Here is a 22,522-nt window from a genome sequence, read left to right as displayed (position 1 = left end):
AAACCATCTTGTTAAGCTACTGCGACCTCCATGTCTCTTCCGAGGGGCATTAAAACCGTCTTGTTAAGCTACTGCGACCTCCACGTCTCTTCCGAGGGGCATTAAAACCGTCTTGTTAAGCTACTGCGACCTCCACCACTTTTCCAAGGGGCATTAAAACAGTCTTGTTAAGCTACTGCGACCTCCACGTCTCTTCCAAGGGGCATTAAAACCGTCTTGTTAAGCTACTGCGACCTCCATGTCTCTTCCGAGGGGCATTAAAACCGTCTTGTTAAGCTACTGCGACCTCCACGTCTCTTCCGAGGGGCATTAAAACCGTCTTGTTAAGCTACTGCGACCTCCACCACTTTTCCAAGGGGCATTAAAACCATCTTGTTAAGCTACTGTGACCTCCACCACTTTTCCAAGGGGCATTAAAACAGTCTTGTTAAGCTACTGCGACCTCCACGTCTCTTCCAAGGGGCATTAAAACCGTCTTGTTAAACCATTCTGAACTCCACAGTTCTTCCAAGGGGCATTGAAATGTTGTTTTTAATTAACTCTAACCTCCATGACTCTTCCAACGGGCATTGCATTTCCTCCTAATTTTAGTCAGCTTTTGCTTTTCAATGCATAGGCGAACACTAAGGGAGACCCACTCCCCAATAATGGGTAGAAGGTTTTTAGTATGCTGTAATCCATGTCTGTTTCAAGGGCCATTGCAGTTCCTCATAATTTTTGGAAAGCCTTCCATTCACTGCTTAGGCCAACAGTGCACAGGAGACCCAGTTGCTATAAATGGAAAAAACGGTTTAGTTAAGGCCCTCTGACCTCCATGTCACTTCCAAGGGGCATTGGAGTGCCTCGAAATTTTTGGTAGGCATTGCACTCACTGTATGCCCTATAACTGTGTAGCCGAACCGCTCCTTTTGGTACAGAAACATATGTGGCACCCCAGGGGTCTGGTTGCCACAGTAATAGAAATATTATGTCTGAGAGCAAGTGGGAGGTTTCTCTGGTCAGGAGCCCTAAGCATGCAACACTGCCCGCCCAGACCAGGGAGGGGAGGAATCTGCCCTTATAAACTGGGTCTGGGGCGGGATTAGAGAGTTAGAGCTTGGAGAGGGAAAGATACAGCAGGAGCTCTTTAGGAACTGTAGCTGAAGACCAGGGGCTGGAGCTGAGCAGAGCTCGCCCTGGCTGAGGACACTACAATCGGACACCGGAGTCCGAGGCTGTGGGGACTGATATACACCCAGCAGCAGAAACCAGCCGGCAGGGGATTCCAGGTCCTCTGGCCATAGAAGCCTGGAGGCTCAGTCACAAGAAAGGGACCAGCGCCGCCATCCAGGAGCGGAGGCTAACAGAAGGCCCCAAGTCACCAGCCGTACAGGTGAGCACCACACGGTATACTCAGGGACGTGGGCTACTTGTAACCACTTACAGCAAGGTAGCCAGGAAAGAGTGCAGATAGACGGGGAGGCCTACAACTCCGCCTGGCCAGGGGAGATCCTGCTTGCTCACAGACTGACCAGGCCTCTACTGCTAACCAGTACTCCCGGGAGGGTCTGCTTTATACCATCAGTAAAGACCCAGAAGTGCACCACACGTCTCTGTGTTTCATCGCCGCACCAGCACCATTAGTACTGGGACGCTCACACCATCACTCCCATCATCCACACTAGCTGCCCTGAGGCAATACTTCTCCCGTGGGGAGTTATCCCATACTTGGCTGCGCTTACAACATCAGCCTCAGCGGTCTGCAGCGCAGCGGCGGTCCCCACTGACCGCAATCCACGGGTGGCGTAGTCGGACATTTGTTATTACACTAAGACTGCCACTGGTTTGACTACCCTGAGCCACGGACTGGGTCGCCGCCACACTGAGACTACCACCCCCAGCATCCCACCAGAGGCCCGGATCCGGGTTCCCCACGCGGCCCAGGGGGCGCGTCAACTTTGGCGTAGTCGGCAGGATTTCGTGCCCGCAACCACCGGGTACTGCGTGCCTGAAAAAGACTTTTGTACTTACCTGTGGTGAAGTTTCCTGCCGTCCGGAGTCGTTTCCCGCCATCTTCTGCCGTCTTCCCGCCATCCGCAGCCGCTTCCCGCCATCGGACGCCATCTTTGGGACGCCGCACGGGAAGAAGAGGGGCGTGGACGCCGAAAGAGCGCAAGATCCGAAGCTCCGCCCCACGCACTGACGCTGCGCAAGGTCCTGGAAGGGAGGAAGAGCGACACTGACGTCATCGGTGCGCAACGCCAGGTCCTCTACCCCGACGATTGACTTGCGCAGCCGCGGCCTACGGAAGAAGAGCATCGCAAGGTAGGCCACGGTCCACTAGGGGGGTAGAAGGATGTCGGATACCGAGGGGAGCTCCACCGCCACACCGGACGCCAGCGCAACCGCTGCAGCGGTCTTGCCATTCACCATGCCCTATATCCCGGGGGCAACCTGGCTACCCCAGTACTCAGGGGAGTCACATACCCTAAGTGACTTTAGGGAAAGATTGGATAGCCTCTTCCAGGTATACCCCCTCACGGAAGAGCAAAAAGTAAGCATTCTGGTGGCCCAGTTAATCGGGGCAGCCCAAAGGGAGGTAAAGTCCTGGTCACCTGGGAAGAAGAGGACTGTCAGAGAAATACTAGCCCGGCTGAAAGACACATTTGATACCCGAACCTCAGCCGAAATAAAGCTCAGATTTTACGGGTGCAAACAGCGGGCACATGAAAGTATAAGAGACTAAGCTCTAAACCTACAAGAGGCCCTGAGAGCCATTAAACAGGCAGACCCTGACAGCGTGGGGAATGAAGACAAGCTGTTGACCGAACTATTTATTGAGGGTCTACTGTGCAATGCCCACCGAACCCAGTTGCGGGCAATGGCCTTACAGGACCCTGACCTGGACTTTTCACAGTTCAAGGACAGAGCCATCCGGGTGCTCCGAGAACCGGCACCAGGTGGAGCTGATGCGCAGGCTTTGAACAATAACCCGGCTACAGACCTGCACCATCAGGTCCAAGAGCTGACTAAGAGCGTTGCCGCGCTAACCAGAACTGTGCAGTCTTTGCAGGTCTCTTCTCCAGGAAAGATCCAGCTGGCATCCGGACCGGAGGACGTCCCGTGGCGCCGACTGAGGAGGACCCCACCGGCCAGAGGAAGACCCAGCGACCGGTACAACGAGGACGGACGACCCATCTGCCGCCGCTGCAATCAACCCGGACATATGGCAAGGTACTGTCATTTAAACGGGCACAACCTGGGGTAGAGGGCCAACCCCCAGGCCTAAGATCATCAGGCCCATCGAACTGGCGTGACAAGTACGTAGGGGGACGTCCGGTCTTGCCTGTGGTACCGGACGGCATTCCTATGAGTGCCCTACTGGACACCGGGTCACAGGACACCACCATCCCGTACGTGCTCTTCAAGCGGTACTGGAATGACTCGGACATAACCCGCTACCCAGATGACGACCTGAGCATTATCGCCAGCAATGGTCAGCCAGTGCCACAGATAGGATTTAAAGAAGTGACCATCGAGGTCGGTAAAGTTGAACTGACGGCACAAGGACTGATCATTGTGGACATTGACCGTCGCGAGAGTCACCCAAAAATAACCCTAGGTACTAACGTAATTGAAAACTGTCTTGCAGAGGTGATTCTTATTTTGCAGCAGGTTGCCAAGGACGCCAGTTCCAGCCAGCAGCGTGTGCTCCAAAAAGAGATCCGGGCACTGATGAAGCGGCAACAAGTGGAACTATCTGGTGGTGAGATAGGTAGCGTGAGAATGTGTGACCCGTTCCCTATTGCCATGACCCCAAAAAGTGAGATGATGATTTGGTGCCAGGCAGCTATTGGTCTGAGAGGTAGAGACTACCAAGCAATGGTAGAACCCGTCTACTCAGACAGTAGGCCCACCATTTTGACAGCACGGGGGGTGGTCGATGTACGTCATGGGAGGGTACCCGTCCACATCATAAATATCGGGGAGAGAGAAGTATACCTGCCCCGGTATGCCACGCTAGCCAAATTGTTCACCATAAACCAGAACTCTGTACAGGCCGTGGAACCCTTGCCTCCATCTCAACCAGAGGAAGGTAACGGCTCTAAGAAACCAATGGAGGACTGGTGTCAGCAACTGCATTTGGGTACTGACTCCACTCCCTCACACCAAAAACAGGGAGTCTACCGGGTGGTTCAGGAGTATGAGAGAGTGTTTAGCAAACACCCGCTAGACTTTGGGCGAGTAAAGGGGGTAGAACATCACATCCCAACGGGAGACCATCCTCCCATAAAGGAGAGATACCGACCCGTACCCCCTGCACGCTATCAGCACGCCAAGGGGATGTTAAAGGACATGAAGGAGGCTGGGGTAATTAGGGACAGCTGTAGCCCCTGGGCAGCTCCACTAGTCTTAGTGAAAAAGAAAGACAACACCATGAGAATGAGTGTAGACTACAGGAAGGTCAACCGTATCACGGGTGGCGTAGTCAGACATTTGTTATTACACTAAGACTGCCACTGGTTTGACCACCCTGAGCCACGGACCGGGTCGCCGCCACACTGAGACTACCACCCCCAGCATCCCACCAGAGGCCCGGTTCCGGGTTCCCCACGCGGCCCAGGGGGCGCGTCACATATCCTACAAGACATGTGTGGTTGACTGGCCGGATATTGATGTGAATGTTCCCTGTTCCTCCTGCTCTTTCTCCTTTGCCACCACCTCATCCATCATTCATCACCTGAAGCTTTGTTTTAACGGGAGTCATAGAACTGGGATAGTAGCAGGAAAACATCCAGCAATCCTCGGAGGAGGTAGGATATGTGCCAAAACGCTGACCACCTCAGGCCTAGCCGCTACTACATACATGCGCTTGCATTCCAAGGATCAGAAAGCTAAGGAGATGGATGGCTTCATGATCATGAATAATTTACTCATTGTGTAGGAGGCCGACCACTGCTGCTGTCTACCTTTTGAACTTTGTGTTGAAGCCTGATTAACCCAGGACCCGCAATCCTCTATGTCTGGAGGACGTGTTGCATCCCAGTGTTCAACTGTGACCCGGCTTCCACAATATTAACCCAGTGTGAAGGCATGAGATGGACCATCCCTGGCCACATTCACTTGTCCACGTGTTTGTGGTTAGGCTGTCCTTCAAATAGGGACGGCTGGGGACCGTTTATGGACACCCGGTCACCCCCAGGCGGCTGGGGACCGTGTGTGGACACCCAGTCACGGGGCAGCTGGGGACCGAGTATGGACACCCGGCCGCCCCCTGGCGGCTGGGGACCGAGCGTGGACACCCTGCCACCGGGCGGCTGGGGACTGAGTATGGATACCAGGCCGCCGACGCAGCCATGACGTGGTGGCCAGACTCCGCCTCCACATGCCTAAAAGGCCCAATTTCAAGTGCAAGCAAGCTAGCAGTATGGTATTGCAGCCTGGGGGTGGGTGGGTGGCAGGTTGCACACTTACGCTTGCATTCCAAGAAAACAAAGCAGATGCTATCTTCTATTATCATCATGCTCCTCACCTTGGCACTCTCAACTCCCCTGATCGGGAAGCCAGGGCCCACCAGAGGAGTTTGGTTCTCTGGTGGGCTCGTCCAATGCTGCCCTAAAGCAGGCCGGGCTAAGAAAAGTGTGTGGGGGGAAGTTGACAGGAGAAATAGGGGCGGCTGGGGACCGTTTATGGACACCCGGCCGCCCCCAGGCGGCTGGGGACCGTGTGTGGACACCCAGCCGCGGGGCGGCTGGGGACAGAGTATGGACACCCGGCCGCCCCCTAGCGGCTGGGGACCAAGTGTGGACACCCGGCCGCCGGGCAGCTGGGGACTGAGTATGGATACCAGGCCGCCGACGCAGCCATAATGTGGTGGCCAGATTCCGCCTCCACATGCTTAAAAGGCCCAATTTCAAGTGCAAGCAAGCTAGCAGTATGGTATTGCAGCCTGGAGGTGGGTGGGTGGCAGGCTGCATACTTGCGCTTGCATTGCAAGGAAAGGGGGAGGTACAATTGAACACTGCCCTGGGACAAGGACTTGCACGGGGATAGTTGCAAGTCTGCATCTTCTGATGCGGCAAGGATCACTTCTGATGGGCACACTTTTAGGCAGTGACCTGGGTGTCAGAGATGCTTCCAGGGGTCTTCCCCATGCTGTTCCCATGTCTTTTCAGCACTGTATGCATGTGTCACACAGCACATGGCCAGATAAGATTGTAAAATGTTAAAATGACATTTCCCGGTGAATGCATTTGTCACGGTTGAAAGCAATACAAAAGTGCAAAAACGTATACAAAATGCTAATTGTGAACATAGCCCAAGGTGTGGTGGAGTATTTTTGTTTTTGGTTATTTATTTTACCTTATACACAAGTCTTTACCCTGGAAAGGAAGTTCCTTAACATATTTCACAGGAAAACCGTTTCAGTTTCGTTTTTGAACGTTTTATTGTGAGCCCGTAAAAGTGGCTTAATACCTCTGACCACGTTGTTGACAGCAGTGACCTGGGGGTCAGAAATGCTTCCTGGGGTGATGCCCATGCTGTCCCCATGTCTTTTGAGCACTGTCACTATCGTTTTGGGCACTTTTTAGGCTTTCTACAGACTGCCGGGGGTGCCGCCGCAAAAATGCTCGGGTCTCCCATAGACTAACATTGGGCTCGTTGCTCGGGTCGAGCACCCGAGTATCACAGCGAGCTCGGCCCGAGCTTCGAGCACCCGAGCATTTTAGTGCTCGCTCAACACTATTTATATTTTATTCCTTTTATTGCATGAAGGAAATTCTAAACTATACTGGAAACTTTAAAGGAAGATACTCTGTGGAACTAATTCCTTTGTGACTTTTGTGATTAGCCAGTCTACAACAGGAGTTGGCAATACCATTACCCAATCTCACTACCACAGATATAGAAGTAGACATGGTCATCTTAAACATGGTCTTGTCCTTATTGACTGATCTTTTTCCTTTGTATACCCATTAAAGTTTGCTCTTGCATTACCAACCAGACTGTGTGTGTTTATATTTAGTGTGACTACTTTACATGCCTGTTATTGCCCCCTTTACACTGTAAATAACTCACCCATCCTTTGACAATAATACAATTATTCTGCTGATGTTCTCTAAATATATTTCACCATTTCATAGTTTTTAAGGTTGAAGGTAAACTTAAGCCCATCGAGATCAACATTTAGTCTAACATGTTGATCCAGAGGAAGGCAAAAACCCCATGGGGCAGACACTAATAGCTCCATATTAGAGGAAAAATTCCTTTCCGACTCTACATACAGTAATTAGACTAGTTCCCTGGATCAATGCACCAATGGCGGCAGACCATGCAGCTGCTATTGGGCCAGAGAGCCAGGGGGCCTGGTGCCAGCGCCGACACCGCCCCACTCTGCTTGTCATCGCTAGTTCATCAGTATCGGCATCCCAGCTGACACTCACTCTCCCATTATTTTCCCTCGGCGTCTGACGTCTCAGCGCAGGGGGTGAAATTACATCACTACATGATGCCCACTGCCATGAGATGTGCGGCACTCAGAATGCTCCAACAGAGACCGGAGAAGAGGGGAAACGAAAAGGAGAGGTGAGTATTGTATTTTTTTTAATCAGTGAGTACATTGTGGTGGCCATAATACTGTATGGAGGACTATGAGGAGTGCATTATACTATACAGTTGAAAGCAGAAGTTTACATACAGTATATAAAAATACACATATGCATGTTTTTCTCAATATCTGACATTAAATCAGAATAAACCTTTCCAGTTTTAGTATTTGGTACCATTGCCCTTAAACTGAATGGAATTACTTGAGTCAAATGTTTGGGATATCCTTCCACAAGCTTCTCACAATAGTTGGTCGGAATTTGGGCCCATTCTTCCTGACAAAACTGGTGTAACTGATCCAGGTTTGAGGTCTCCTTGCTTGCACCTGCCTTTTCAGCTTTACACATAAATTTTCAATAGGATTGAGATCAGGGTTTGTGATGGCCACTCCAAAACATTGACTTTATTATCCTTAAGCCACTTTGTTACCATTTTTGCAGAATGCTTCAGGTCATTGTCCATTTGGAAGACCCATTTCCACCCTAGCTTTAACTTCCTGTCTGATGTCTTGAGATGTTGCTTCAGTATTGCCACATAATCTTCTTTTCTCATGGTGCCATCTATTTTGTGAAGTGCACAAGTCCCTCTTGCAGCAAAACAACCCCTCAACATGATTCTGCTACCCCCGTGTTTCACAGCTGGGATGGTGTTCTTAGGCTTCTAAGCTTCTCTCTTTTTCCTCCAAATGTAACGATGGTCATTATGCCCAAAAAGTTCAACTTTAGATTCATCAGACCACAGGACATGTCTCCAAAAATTAAGGTCTTTGTTCCTGTGTGCATTTGTAAACATTAATTTGGCTTTTTTATGTTTCTTTTGGAGTAATGGCTTCTTCCTGGCAGAGTGACCTTTCAGCCCATGTTGATACAATACTCGTTTCACTGTGGTTATTGACACAATCTTACCAGCTTCCGTTATCATCTTCACAAGGTCTTTTGCCTTTGTCTTTTGGTTGATATGCACATGTCGGACCAAAGCACGTTCATCTCTGGGACACAGAATCCATCTCCTTCCTGAGCGGTATGATGGCTGAACATTCCTATCTTGTTTGTACTTGAGTATAATTGTGGAAAACAAAATAGGAACAAGTCCGCTCACCTTGAGGGGTGTGGAGTATGTGCAATCCTGCACAGATCCAGTCAGAGCAGCTGTGTTAAGGACTAGGAAAAAATACAAAATGATCCAGTGGAAATTGTTAAAAAGTTATTAAAATGTAGCTTTTATTTAGCCTTTAAAACATAATACTCCACCATATGTTGGCATTAGTGCACTATAAGAGTTACGACCTACGCGTTTCTACGTTAGTCTTAATTATGGTCTGTGTATAATTGTTTGTACAGATGAACGAGGCACCTTCAGGTATCTTGAAATTGTACCCAAGGATGAGCCAGACTTGTGCAAGTCCACAATTCTCTTCCTGATATCTTGGCTGATTTCTTTAGACTTTCCCATGATGCTACACAAAGAAGCAGTGTGTTTCAGATGTGCATTAAAATACATCCACAGGTGTGTCTCTAATTAACTCAGATGTTGACAAAAAAACTATCAGAAGCTTCCAAACACATGATATTATCATATGGGCAGCCCAGAATTGTTTAAAGGCATAGTAATCTTAGTGTATGTAAACTTTTGACTTTGCAGTAAGTAAAAAAAAGGTTTATTCTGATTTCATGTCAGATATTGAGAAAAAACATGCATATGTGTCTTTTTATATAGTGTATGTAAACTTCTGGTTTCAACTGTATGTATGACTATGAGGCGCATTGCATTATATTATATGGAGGACTATGGGGGTGCATTATACTATATGGAGACCTATGGGGAGTGCATTATACTATATGAAGGACTATAGGATCCAGCAGGAAAATGAATCGATAGCAGAAAAATCAGGCTTCAAAGATCCTCTAAAAACATAGGTTTTATTGGGTAGATATTAAAAACCAAGATAATAGCATGTATGTATATGAGATCTAGCAGATGCGTTTCAGACAGAAAAGTATTTAGTCATTGCATAGCAAAAAAGACTAATTGGTCAGCGTTATATGTCATATCCTGTTAAAGGCACACGAAACATCAGAACAAATCCAGGATTACATAGTAGAATGGTAAAAACATGAATGAAAGTTAAAAACATGTGAATAGTATCGTAATGCAAGAAAACACACACCATTAAACATAAAAAATAAAAAAGAAGAAAAACAACATTCATAGTGGTATATAAGATCGGAAAAAACATTCATAGTGGTATATAAGGTCGTATTTGATGTTCATGCCTTGCGGCATTCTAGTTTGTAGTATGTAAATCCACCATGATTCTTGATTAAGGAGTTTCCTGTGGTGGTTTCCTCCCCTATGCGGTCTATTATCCCCTTCAATACCAGTGACCTGACATGATGTAGTGTCCCCATTGTGATATGCTGAAAAATGTTTTGTGGCTGCTGAACATTTAAAAGTCAATTTATTTGATGCATCAGGTAGATGACGCCTGATGTGTATCTTCAATGGGCCACAAATGTATCCTACGTATTGTATATTGCAGGTTTGACAGGTAATCAATTAAACAATATATGTCGAGTTAGAGTTTATGAAATTATTAATTTTATATGTTTTATTGGTGACTACAGATGTGAAATGAGTGGCGTTTGTAACGTGTTTACAGCATGTACAGATATTGTGTCCACATTTAAAAAAAAACTTTAGTATGTAACCAAGTGTTTTTTGGTTTCATATCCTAGCTCAAGTATAGGCAAGGTGATAAAAGGCTCCCTGGGTTGGGTGCTTTTTTAGCTGTAAATCAAACTGGTTTAGTCAAGATGTTTTTTAGTTTTTTACTATAGGTTGCAGTATACTATATGAAGGACTATGGGGCCCATTATACTATATGGAGGGCCATGTGGGGGCTATTATAATATTTGGAGCGATATGTGGGTGCCATTATAATATTTGGAGTGCTATGTAGGGGCCATTATAATATTTGGAGGGCTATTTGTGAGCCTTTATACTTTATGGAGGGCTATGTGGGGGCCATTGTACTGCATTCAATCAATTATACAGTGTGAAGGTTTGTGTGGGATCCATCATACTGTGTGGAGGCCATTATACTGTTTGGAGGGCTAGTGGGGGCCATTATACAGTGTGGTGAGGTGTGGGTTCATTATACTGTATGTAGGCCCATTATACTGCATGGAGGGCTTCAGTCAGAGGATTATTACTTTGTAAGGACTGCAAAGTTGTGAAATATGTTATTCTGTGACCCAATTTTTTAATTTTTTGTTGAGGGGGACCCAATTAAAACTTCTGCTATGGGACCCCTTGATTTCTATGTACGGCCCTGCAACGCACCCGTGCAAAATCTAGTGCCCATAACTTGCAATATTATATTTTTCAAGAAAGGCATGCAGGGCCTTCTTAAATGACAGGATACAGTTGATAAGACCAATATATAAAAAAAATATTTGAAATTGGTAGATTTGCCAAGTTTTATTTCTACACAGATCTTAGTAAAGAAAGAAATTAGCTGTATTGAGAGCTGAACATGTCATTGGGTGGGGAAAAAAATTAGCATTATTTAATGGAAAGACAGGTAAATGGATTATTTGGATCATTTGAAATATTGTTTCACCCCTAATTTCCATAGGAAAATCTGTCAATGGAACATGCTCTTCAAGACACTGTGGAATCTAAGTGAAATTTTGTAATGTGTAACCATACATCATACTGCACACTGCAATAAATATTCCAGGAAGTGTGTAGGTCTCACAACCGAGTTGTACCTGTTGTCTCGACTGTTCAGTAACTTTAATGCCATATGCTTTATCCAGCCGCCTGAAGAAGACATCATTCATATGCTGCACAATGATCAACTCTTACAATCAAAGCCCCTCAGAAGATCCGTCTCGGCAGAAGTCGCCTTCATCCATCATGAAAATATCCCTGTGGATTTTTATTCTTTGTGTGTTAGCACAGATTGTTGGGATCTGTATTTTTGGTGTATACTTCCACATGAAAGTAGATAAGGTAAGTTATCAAATTCATAACATTTTGGCTATTTGATTGGCTACACCAAGATAAATTTATTAATAAATTTGATACCATGAGCCTGCTGAGAACGTAGAAGTTTCATTTATTTAATAAACTTTATGAGTTGGAATTGTTTTGGTGATACTCAAAAGTAGAACCAAAAATGAGACGCAGAAAACGTAAATTTCCCCAATAATAAAAGTAAAAGTGAAATTAATTTGTGGATATTTAATAGCTCGAACCTTCTCTTTTTTTACTTTAAAAGATAAAGTTGACCTTGCAAAAATAGACCTACATATGTTGTGACCCAAGTTTCCTCTAGTAAAGCCTAACTCCTCTCTAAAAATTATAATGTGACTGCAATTCATTTCTCCACCTTTTTCCTAATCACAGTTGTCCAAAAACCTGAGACGGAAGTTTTCTATGGATTCTTTACACTTGTGTTTTTGGAATAAAATATTATTTTTTTTACCCCGTAGAGCTTCTATCTCCATTGTGAGGAACTTTCAAAAACACCCTATATTTTAGCCTCCTGAACCCCTGGGAATGTGAAATGAAATCTCACATGAAATTCCAGTATAGAGAAGAGTTAAGCTTTCACCATAATTTAATTTGCCACTATTACATTACCTTGAACCTAAGCTTTGCTGAATGCATTTAAAAAAAAATATATATTATATATATATATATATACCAATTAGGAGGAAACTCTTAACTCTTTGCCTGTTATTTTAGAGGACAATTATAGGACATAGAATGGTGTTCAACGAGGCCACTTAATTTAATCTACTGCTCAAGGAAAAGCCTTATTAGCAGTTTAATAAGAAGCTAATTAAATAATGTGGCTTCAAATTTTCCAGAATCTGGTTCAATGACAATTAGATTCAGGAGAATTTAGAGATGTATGTTATAATATATTCAATTTCAAATTATGTTTAATTAAAATGATCTGAAGCCTCATTTTTTATCTATCTATCTATCTATCTATCTAAAAACACGACAAAAAAACAGCACCATCAAAAACTTCAGTGCAAAGCTCCCCAGGTACATACCAGTCCTCAATATATCAAAAAATATGGAAGCAGCACACAAATAAATTGAAAAATAGATGATTTTTAATGGCCCATATGGTGACATTTCGGTCCAGCAGTGGACTAGCTTGAGAAAGGTCCCCACCGCTGGACCAAAACGTCACCATATGGGCCAATAAAAATTGTCTATTTTTCATTTTATTTGTGTGCTGCCTCCATATATTTGGATATCCATCTACCAAAAGGAAATAAAACAGCACCAGTAACATATCATAAAAAGAAGAGAGCAAATGGGGGTGCAAAGCTTCCCAGGCATAAGCCTAACCTGAATAGTAGAAATAAAAAATGGAAGCAGCACTCCAAAAATGGTGCAAATTATAGGACTTTAATGGCCCAATTGGCGACATTTTGGTTCATAGTGTAAACCTTTCTCAAGCCTCAAGCTAGATCGATCTATGTATCTAATGTGTTGAACAGACCATGGAGAGATAGACAGATAGACAGACAGACAGATAGATTCTGTAAGTCAATATGTCGAGCAACAATATCAAAAAGATGTGGTAGTAAGAAGAACGCCAACTCAACTCTGCTCTTTACATTGGCGAAAGTGATCATGTCTTAAGAGCAATAGAGAGCTTTATGCTCTTAAGTCACCCCAGCCATGAGATACTTAAGTAGTGTTAACACATCGAATTTCATGTCCTTTATTTAGTTACAAGACATGAATCTATACTTTAAACAGTAACTAACCATATGGTTTTCTCATCTTTGAGCACCCTTCTAATTTCAAGTAGATCAGTGGGGGTCCAGGTCTTGAGACCCCCACCAATCACTAAAAAGCCCTAGTCAATCCTCTCTATTGAATCCATACCCTGCTCTATGTGAGCGCTCAGGCAGGAGGTGTGCACCTCTCAGTGGGGAAGGGAGTGGGGTGCGTTGAGTGATTGGTGGTGGTCCCAGGAGCCGAATCTCCACCGATCTACTTGAAATTATAAGGTCACTCAAATATAAAAAAAACATCATATAAAGGTATTATGAGTGCTACACCCAGCTGAGAGGGGCATGGTCCCTCTTTAACAATATGTAGCTATGCAGACTAATTTTCCATTGATTCTCGGCCAATAATTTTATACCTTGTTCCTCAAAACAATTGATTTTTGACTATTCGTCAAAAAATATCCAACATTTCATCTGGTAGTTAACCAAAATCATTCGTAGTATGAATGGCCAATCAATGACCAATACGATTTTATACAAGGTTATCAGCCAGTTACAACCTTTTGTACTGTAACTGCGGACACTATTGAAATGTAATGTGGTACATGTAAATATCTCTATAAGCATGTAGTAGAGCACTCAGTGTCAGCTAGACATCCAAAACATTCATGTATATAAAACAATTTAGCAAATCTCATATTAACTTTTTCTCTCGCTATATCATTTAATTTTCCGATTTATGTATCACAGTAATAAAGTACAGAGAAATATAATATTTTTGTATTCATATCTCAACAAAGATTCAAGAAGTAATGGACCTCAACGAAGATTACTTGTTCCTACGGAGAATACAGAAATGTATCAAAGGAGGAAACGTAGACTCTTCTTTACTGAGCTGCAAAGAGGTTTTAGATAGATGCCGTAGCCTAATCTCACAGGTAAGCCGTGTTGGTGTGAATGTAGACGGGTGGTGAGCACAATGAGTCTTATGTGGTTTTGTCTTTTGGTTTTTTTTTCTGTTTTCATGTTGCAAATGGAATATAACCTAAGCTTAGATCTTTTGCTGGAAAAAAGTTACCATATTTGAACATGAAGAAGACATTTCAATGACTATATTAATAGGTAGCATTTAATTTGGGTTTGAAAATGTCATTGTGTAGGCCCCCTCATTTATGAAAACACTACACATACATTCAATGTGGATTATAGTCATTTTTAAATAGTGGTGTCCTTAATGGTTAAAGACAAGTTATTCTCATTTGAATTAACAATAGAGATGCTATGACCTGGTTTTAAATACCTTCATATTAATTACCATCTTATGGGTCAAAATGTTGAAAAACTTTCTTCTTATCAGTCGTCAGAAATTATAGGAACTAAATGAAACCCATGGACAAATCATAATTACACCAATACAACAGTCAATCAATGAGTCTGGAGATAAACTATTGCAAAACTTATTGGAGAGTTAAGAAAGAATTTGTTTGGTAATTACCAATATTATAAGATGCACATTGGTAAATGGATTCCTAGTTATCAATTATTAGCTCAAAGTGTCTACCCTTACAAACAATTTTGTTTTTAAGTTATAATATTACCAAAATAGTTTGCATAGTATGCAATTAGAATATTCATATTATGCAATTAGAATATTATATTTGATTTATTTGTCTATGGTTTCCCGGCACAGTGTTTGATTCGCCGGCCTGGTGTGACGTCATCTGTGCGGCGTACAGGTGACATTTCACCAGCCCAGCTAATCATAACTCGAGCCTGGGAGCCCACAGGGTAAGGAAATTCACTCAGCTCCTATCCACGGCCAGAGACCACTGTCCTGGACCATGGACTGGGGTAGCGCGAAGCTATCCGCTCATCTTTATTTCTGTGCACATATAAAGTCTGGTCTGCCTATCCAAACAGGCTATTAAACAACCACCGACATGTTGCCAATTGGTGTTTGTTTAATGAACCTTAGGAACAACCAACATCTTTTGGCTTTCAATTAGCCAAGTGCAATATCTTGTAAATCTCTGTCTTGCATTTACCTAATTTGCGATATTTGATTTGTGCCAGTATTTTGTGATTACAGTAAGTGATTTCATAATGGTGTCCTCAATATTGTGCACTCCATAATTTTGCCCCTAACTGATCTGGATAAAACATGTCATTATTTATCATAATGCACTAGTAGGTTCGGACTGGCCAACAGGAGAACAGGAGAATCCTCCGGTGGGCCACCACCGGAGCGGTTATAGGAAGTTTCGCCCCCAGCAATTTGCCCCCAGCAGTTCGCCCCCAGGTACATTTCGCCCCCGATATGTGCGGGGGCAAAACATCCTGGGGGCCAAATGCTGGGAACGAAATGTGCGGGGGCGAAATGTACCCGGGGGCGAATTGCTGGGGGCGAAACATCCAATTCCCCACCGGAGCAGCACCATATGAGCACTACTTGGCACAATATACTTGAATCACTATGTACAGACAAAGGCAGCATCTTATTCATTTAACAATCCACCCAGTTCATTGTTATATAGATTTGTGATTGAGGATAATGTCACATTTGCATGTAACAGAAAAGTGGGGCCCTGGAGTTGGTTACTGGTGGGCTCTTGGCACCCCAGTCCGATACTGTGTACTACCCTTTGTTTAGTGTCATGCCTGTGATTTGTATATTTTCTAAAATGTTAAAAAGCCGGATAACAAACTAGTAAGCGCAGTGATTTCTTAACTTCATCAGAGGTTGTGATCTCTGTGAATGCAGGGTCCTCTCCTTTCTGTAGCAATCTGTCATTGTTACTTTGCTCATTGCAATTTATATTTGTATTTTGTATGTAGATCCTCTTCGCATGTACAGCCCCATGGAATCAATGGTGATTTAAAAATAAATAATAATAATAACTATATTTAAAAGTACTTAAAGGGAACCTGTCACATTATACATTCAGTCCAATCTGTGTACCGCATGGCATAGAGAAGGAGAAGCTGAGCAGAATTATATATAGGTTTTTTAGGAAAAGATTCAGTATAACTTGTATTTTATTCATTTATTCATTGAAATCTCGGGTGTCTGTATGTTTACGAGTCCAGTAGGTCCTACTCAGTGAGTGCATAATCATAAGGGAAAGACTGTCAATCACTGAGTGGGACCATCCACTGGACTCCTATGCATACAAACACAAGGGCTTTCAATTATTGCATTGAAATAAAATAAAAAGTTTTACTGAAACTTTTCCAATAAAAAATGTCTATCCATCTGATCTCTTCCTCCTACTCTATAACATCTTGCCTGCAGATCAGATACAATTTTTATCATTACATGTTCTCTCTATAAAGTAAATGTCCACTATGGATAATTTTTGTTTTTATAAGGGTTCTCCAACCATAAATTCATCACATGGTTTCCCACTGCTTAGACCCCTAGTGAGTAACTACAATCCATGAGAGAACTTGGTAGCAAGTAATAAAAAGGTGAAATCCATCAAGCTTACCCCTACAACCCTAAAACTGCATCTGTAAGTCATTTCCTAAGCAAAACCAAAGCCACAGCTTTCACCCTTGTAGACAATTGTCGATTTTCACATTTACTTGAAACTCAGACAATATGACTATGTAAATTAACATATTCACTTATTCTGTGGTAAAAAAAAATACTTCAAGGGAAGCAGTATGATGTAGAGGCTCAGTGCCTGATTCCAGGGATGTGTCAATTACTAGGCTGTATGCTGCTGTTTCAATAAAATCAGTGTTTTATCAGTAGGAGATTATCACTAGAGGACTAGGTGTCTTGTGCTGCCTAGTCAACTGCTCAGTGTAACCCCGCCCCTACCACAGATTAGCAGCTTTCTGTCAATGTACAGTGTACACAGAAAGCAGCCAATCGGTGGTGTGGGCGGGGTTATGTAGAGCTCAGCATTCTGAGAGCTGCTAGATCTGCAGCAGAGAAAACAGGGCTTCAATCAAAATGACAGCAAGCGGCTCAGCAAGTGACACATTGCTGGAATCAGAGTCTTTGCCCCTACATCATGGTACTCTGAGATTACATAGCAAAAACCTGAATACAGAGTTCCTATAATGAAATTAATAATAAAACTGGTTGTTTTGTTTAGTCTCAAACAACAAGGGTGTGGGCAATATTACTGCTATATGAAATACCAGGCAACATATGAACAAATGCTCACTGCCGCCTGGGCACAATTCTATAGCTTGTATTTTCATCCAAAAGAGTTTATTTTGGGCAGAACATTTGGCAGATAATATATATATTTTGCCAGCATGAACATTATGTTATGCTCTTGTAGAAGAAATAGAAGAATAATTGAGGATTATGAACGTCTATTACATTAAAGGAATATGTCGCTAGATTAATAATGATGTCCCTTTAATAACAGTGCCCTTGTAAAGGTCCAATGCACCCTATTTTGGCACATTTATCTGAGCCTCTTATAGCAGTACCTACTAAGCTGGCCTAATGGGCAGCCAAAGCCGGTTAAAGTTTGGTGGAGGTTTCTGGACAAAAAATCTGGTGGTGCACCCCATAATTTTAAACAGACCCCAAAAAAATACAAACCCCAGACCAAACTCCCTAAAAAACAGACCTCTTAAAGAACTACAGACTCCAGATCATATCTCCCATATACAAATGCCAGGCTCCTAAACTAATACAGACACTGAGAACAGATCCCCTATATAACGACCCCAGACAATTACACAGCGGCACACCTTCCACTGCAAGGAGCTTTGTGTCCCAATTTATTCACTTGAGGACTTCATAGAATCATAGAATCATAGAATGGTAGAGTTGGAAGGGACCTCCTGGGTCATCTGGTCCAACCCCCTGCTCAAAGCAGGATTCACTAAATCATCTCAGACAGATGTCTGTCCAGCCTCTGTTTGAAGACGTCCATTGAAGGGGAACTCACCACCTCTCGTGGCAGCCTGTTCCACTCATTAATCACCCTAACTGTCAAAAAGTTTTTTCTAATATCTAATCTGTGTCTCCTCCCATTTAGTTTCATCCCATTGCTTCTAGTCTTTCCCTGTGCAAATGAGAATAAAGATGATCCTTCTACAATGTGACAGCCCTTGACATATTTGTAGACAGCTATTAAGTCTCCTCTCAGTCTTCTTTTTTGCAAGCTAAACATTCCCAAATCCTGCAACCGTTCCTCATAGGACATGGTTTGCAGACCAGTCACCATTCTGGTCGCTCTTCTCTGAACTTGTTCCAGTTTGTCTATGTCTTTTTTAAAATGTGGTGCCCAAAACTGTACACAGTATTCCAGATGAGGTCTGACCAAAGAGGAGTAAAGACCGATAATGACTTCACGTGATCTAGACTGTATGCTTCTGTTAATACATCCCAGAATTGTATTTGCCTTTTTTGCTGCTGCATCACACTGTTGACTCATGTTCAGTCTATGATCTATTAGTATACCTAAGTCTTTTTCACATGTACTGTTGCTTAGCTCTATTCCTCCCATTCTGTATATGCTTTTTTCATTTTTATTGCCCAGATGTAGTACTTTGCATTTTTCCCTGTTAAAAACCATTCTGTTGGTTGCTGCCCACTGCTCCAGTTTATTTAGGTCTTTTTGAATCCTCTCTCTCTCTTCTCTAGTATTAGCTATCCCTCCTAGCTTTGTGTCATCAGCAAATTTAATCAGTTTACCCTCAATTCCTTCATCTAAATCATTGATGAAGATGTTGAACAATACAGGTCCCAGGACAGAGCCCTGTGGTATCCCACTTGAGACATTCATCCAGCTGGATGTGAAGCCATTTACAACCACCCTTTGAGTCCGATCACTAAGCCAGTTATGAATCCACCTAACAGTTGCCTGGTCCATTGCATACTTGGTTATTTTTTCAATAAGGATGGTGTGAGATACTTTGTCAAATGCTTTGCTGAAGTCAAGATATACTATATCTACAGCATTTCCCTGATCCACCCAGTCAGTGATTCTGTCATAGAAGGAAATTAAGTTAGTCTGACATGACTTGTTAGTTACAAACCCATGCTGACTCTGGTTAATCACTTCATTCTTATCCAGGTACTTACATACATGATGTTTAATAATTTGTTCAAAGATCTTTCCTGGTATAGAAGTCAGACTCACCGGCCTATAGTTCCCTGGGTCCACCTTCTTCCCCTTTTTGAAGATAGGAACAACATTTGCTCTTCTCCAGTCTTCTGGGACTTCTCCTGTTCTCCAAGAATTTTCAAAGATTATGGAGAGTGGTTCTAAAATTTCTTCTACGATCTCCTTCAGTACTCTGGGGTGTAATTCATCTGGACTTGCATACATAATACATACATGTGACAATAATTTTAAGGTCTTCGATCATTAACAAGTCCCCTGCACTAAAAGGGAAATTGCATATCTTAGTTTGTGGTTTTTATGGCAATTTGTTTCAAAAACATGCGAGAGTAAGGGTATTAAAGTGGTTTTCCTCCCCTTTCTTGTAATGTTCATGTGGTCTGAGTGCTATAAAAAAGAAATAGCACATACTTACCCATGGATCCCCTGCCAGTTCTAAGTTCTGCAGGATGGGTCCCCAGCTGGTCTCTTCTCCTTCTCCTATGGCCTGGTAGCCACTATGGCCACTAATTAGGCGCAGTGATAAGACACCAAACAGAATGGAAGAGAAGGTGATGAGACTACCGATGGACTAGGCCAGTGGGATGGAGTATTGGAAAGGGATTCATGGGTGAGTATGAGCTATTTTTTTTACAGCCCACTTAGACCATATGCAAATTACAAGAGGGGGGTGAAAAACCCCATTTAAATCCCTGACTATCAGTTCTGGTGGAGATCCCCAATTCCCTTTCATTGGTCCATCCCTTTCTCTATTTCGGCTTTGTGGATAGATTTTATCTGTATCTCTGTTAACTAAAAGCTCTGTCCTTTCATTTGAGGTGTTACCCCTCTCTTATTCTTCTGTAAACATTAACCCCTTCTGGGCAAATTTAATTTTTGCACTTTTACTCCCCTTTTTCCAAGAACCACAAGTTTTTAATTTGTCCATGTTTCTATGAAGGCACTTTGTAAGTAGATGTGTGGAGACTGGAAGTTTCATGCAGCAACAGAAACCATTTCTTAGCAGTTTTCACAATGTAACTCACGGCTGGCTCAGGTCACTCTTTGAAAACAGAGTGTCTCTGCTTGAACCCATCAACAATACAGAATATAGGATGGAAGTGGTCCACAAGACAACTTATTGCAATATCCCGGGCCACCTCTATTGGAGTGCTCTCTTCATCAGGCCTAGACAGCGGTCCAAAGCAGGTCAATAGTATGTGCACTGGCCTAAAACCATGCCATCAGGTCTCAGGGTCACTACATCTCTCAGCAGGTCCATCTCCAACTATGGATCCTCCTTACTGCTACTAACAGTAGACGGGTGTACTTTGGCTTTTGTAACTCAGTAGTATATAGTATCATTGTCTAGCCATCTGACCACCAAAGCATGGTAAGTATATTCTGGCCCCACCTGGACCCTGTGTGGCACCACATTGCTGAATCAATACTTGGGACCTAGTCAACTTGAGTGCCCACCACTAAATGTATACTACAACTTGGAAAGGGTTTTTCACTTTTAGAAAAGCAGACCCGAAACGATTACAGTAATGTAAAATAGCAAAGACAGATAGTACTCATCCTCCTCCGCTCCAGGACAGGCTCCATGCCGCTGCTCCGGTCTCTATGTTTTGGCTGTAGCGGAGATTTCATTTCAACAGCTTACATCACCGCTGACCTCAACAGCTTGTCCCGTCTTCTTCGGCACAGCTGCTGAGCACAGTGATTGGCTGCAGCAGTGATGTGAGCTGTTAACGTGATGTCACCACTTCAACTAAAACTAGACACTGGAGCAATGGCAGGAAGAAAGTGTTGGAGTGGGGCAGGGCAAAAACTATCTTGATTTGTTATTTTACAGTACAGGAATTGTTTGTAATCCATTTTTTCTAAGAGTAGAAAATCCCTTTGAAGGCAACATAGATACATTAATCAGGATGCTCAGATTAATAAATGAACAATGATATATCCAGTAAGGGTTACAATCAGTTCTGGCCTAATGCAGAAATACATATAGACGACAGATGCAAAAGCATACCACAGTATCACTTCTTACTTGTTTCAAACATTAAATGAGTTGTTATTCATAATCTATTGTGGTAGATCAGCGCACTTGGCTGCTTAACGAGGTAGTCGCAGGAATGCTTTTTGATTAAATTTTCAACTGGTTTATTAAAACAGGCTTCATAAACTAGTGCAAACAAATTAGACATATTCAGTCTTCTTGACATAAACAAAAACCATAGCACTCACTATAGTCCTTGTAATTGCGAGGATCCGCCTGCACAGGAAAACAGGTTTCAACTCCGTTTACCAAGGGCCCAGCTCTGGAGGTCATCTCCTCCAGAGTACACAGAACACTGAAGGAGCGCAAAGGCTCCACATTTAGCTTCTAGACCACACACTGGGGTGGAGATATGGTGGACAGCCTCCCACCCACTCTTCAGCTGTTCACTAAAACCTAGCCCTTAACATGGGCAATTTACCCCTCTCAGCACTTAGTATGCTGGAGCATTTTTCCAGGTTCATATCACTGAGGCTAACATCCTGAGTGACACATATCTCCCCTCCAGTAATTTACCAGCGACCTTCTCACAATATGTACAAGAAACATCATTATCTGGAACAGGGGTGGACATGCCATTGGTGCAACCTGTGTATCCGCACAGGAGCCCAAGAAGTATGAGGGCCCGCTGTCATCTCCAAAGTATTGGATTGTGCATTATGATATGCTATTAGGCTGCAAAGGGCCTATAAATTATTGTTGCACAGGAGCCTCTTCTGTCTGTGTCCGCTACTGACCAGAATAATTCATGTAAATGTGCTATTGTGATTTGAGCAGGTTATTTGGATGCAACTAGGCAGATAATGATGATGCGGAAGTAGTCAACTAAAGCGATTTATTTTCCTACCACAGAATGAAATTTTAACTTTAAGAACAGGTTGTTATTCAAGGATATGGAAACACGTAACACAATCTTAGCAATAATGACAAGAACAACAGTATAACAATTGCGATATCTTATTCTATATGCTATCCAGTTATCTCTCAGTTAAATGACTATTAATGTCTTTCTGTCTTAGCTCAACGGG

The 22,522-nt window shown here is 43.4% G+C and overlaps 1 protein-coding gene across 1 annotated transcript in view; it reads left to right on the top strand.

Moving 5' to 3' along the window:
• The first annotated feature begins 11,353 nt into the window (after nucleotides 1-11,353).
• Nucleotides 11,354-22,522, top strand: part of CD40LG (CD40 ligand) — a 32,350-nt gene continuing 21,181 nt past the window's right edge. Inside the window, exons 1-2 of the mRNA XM_073637911.1 lie at nucleotides 11,354-11,604; nucleotides 14,156-14,293. Coding sequence (XP_073494012.1) covers nucleotides 11,389-11,604; nucleotides 14,156-14,293 — 354 coding nt within the window. The 5' untranslated portion in view covers nucleotides 11,354-11,388. The remainder of the gene's footprint in view (nucleotides 11,605-14,155; nucleotides 14,294-22,522) is intronic.

Source organism: Phyllobates terribilis, unplaced genomic scaffold, assembly GCF_046119375.1.
Source record: "Phyllobates terribilis strain yellow unplaced genomic scaffold, ASM4611937v1 Scaffold_7__3_contigs__length_470593459, whole genome shotgun sequence".
Taxonomy (NCBI): domain Eukaryota; kingdom Metazoa; phylum Chordata; class Amphibia; order Anura; family Dendrobatidae; genus Phyllobates; species Phyllobates terribilis.
The sequence above is the reverse complement of the archived record's forward strand: the minus strand, read 5'-3'. Positions and strand labels throughout refer to the sequence as shown.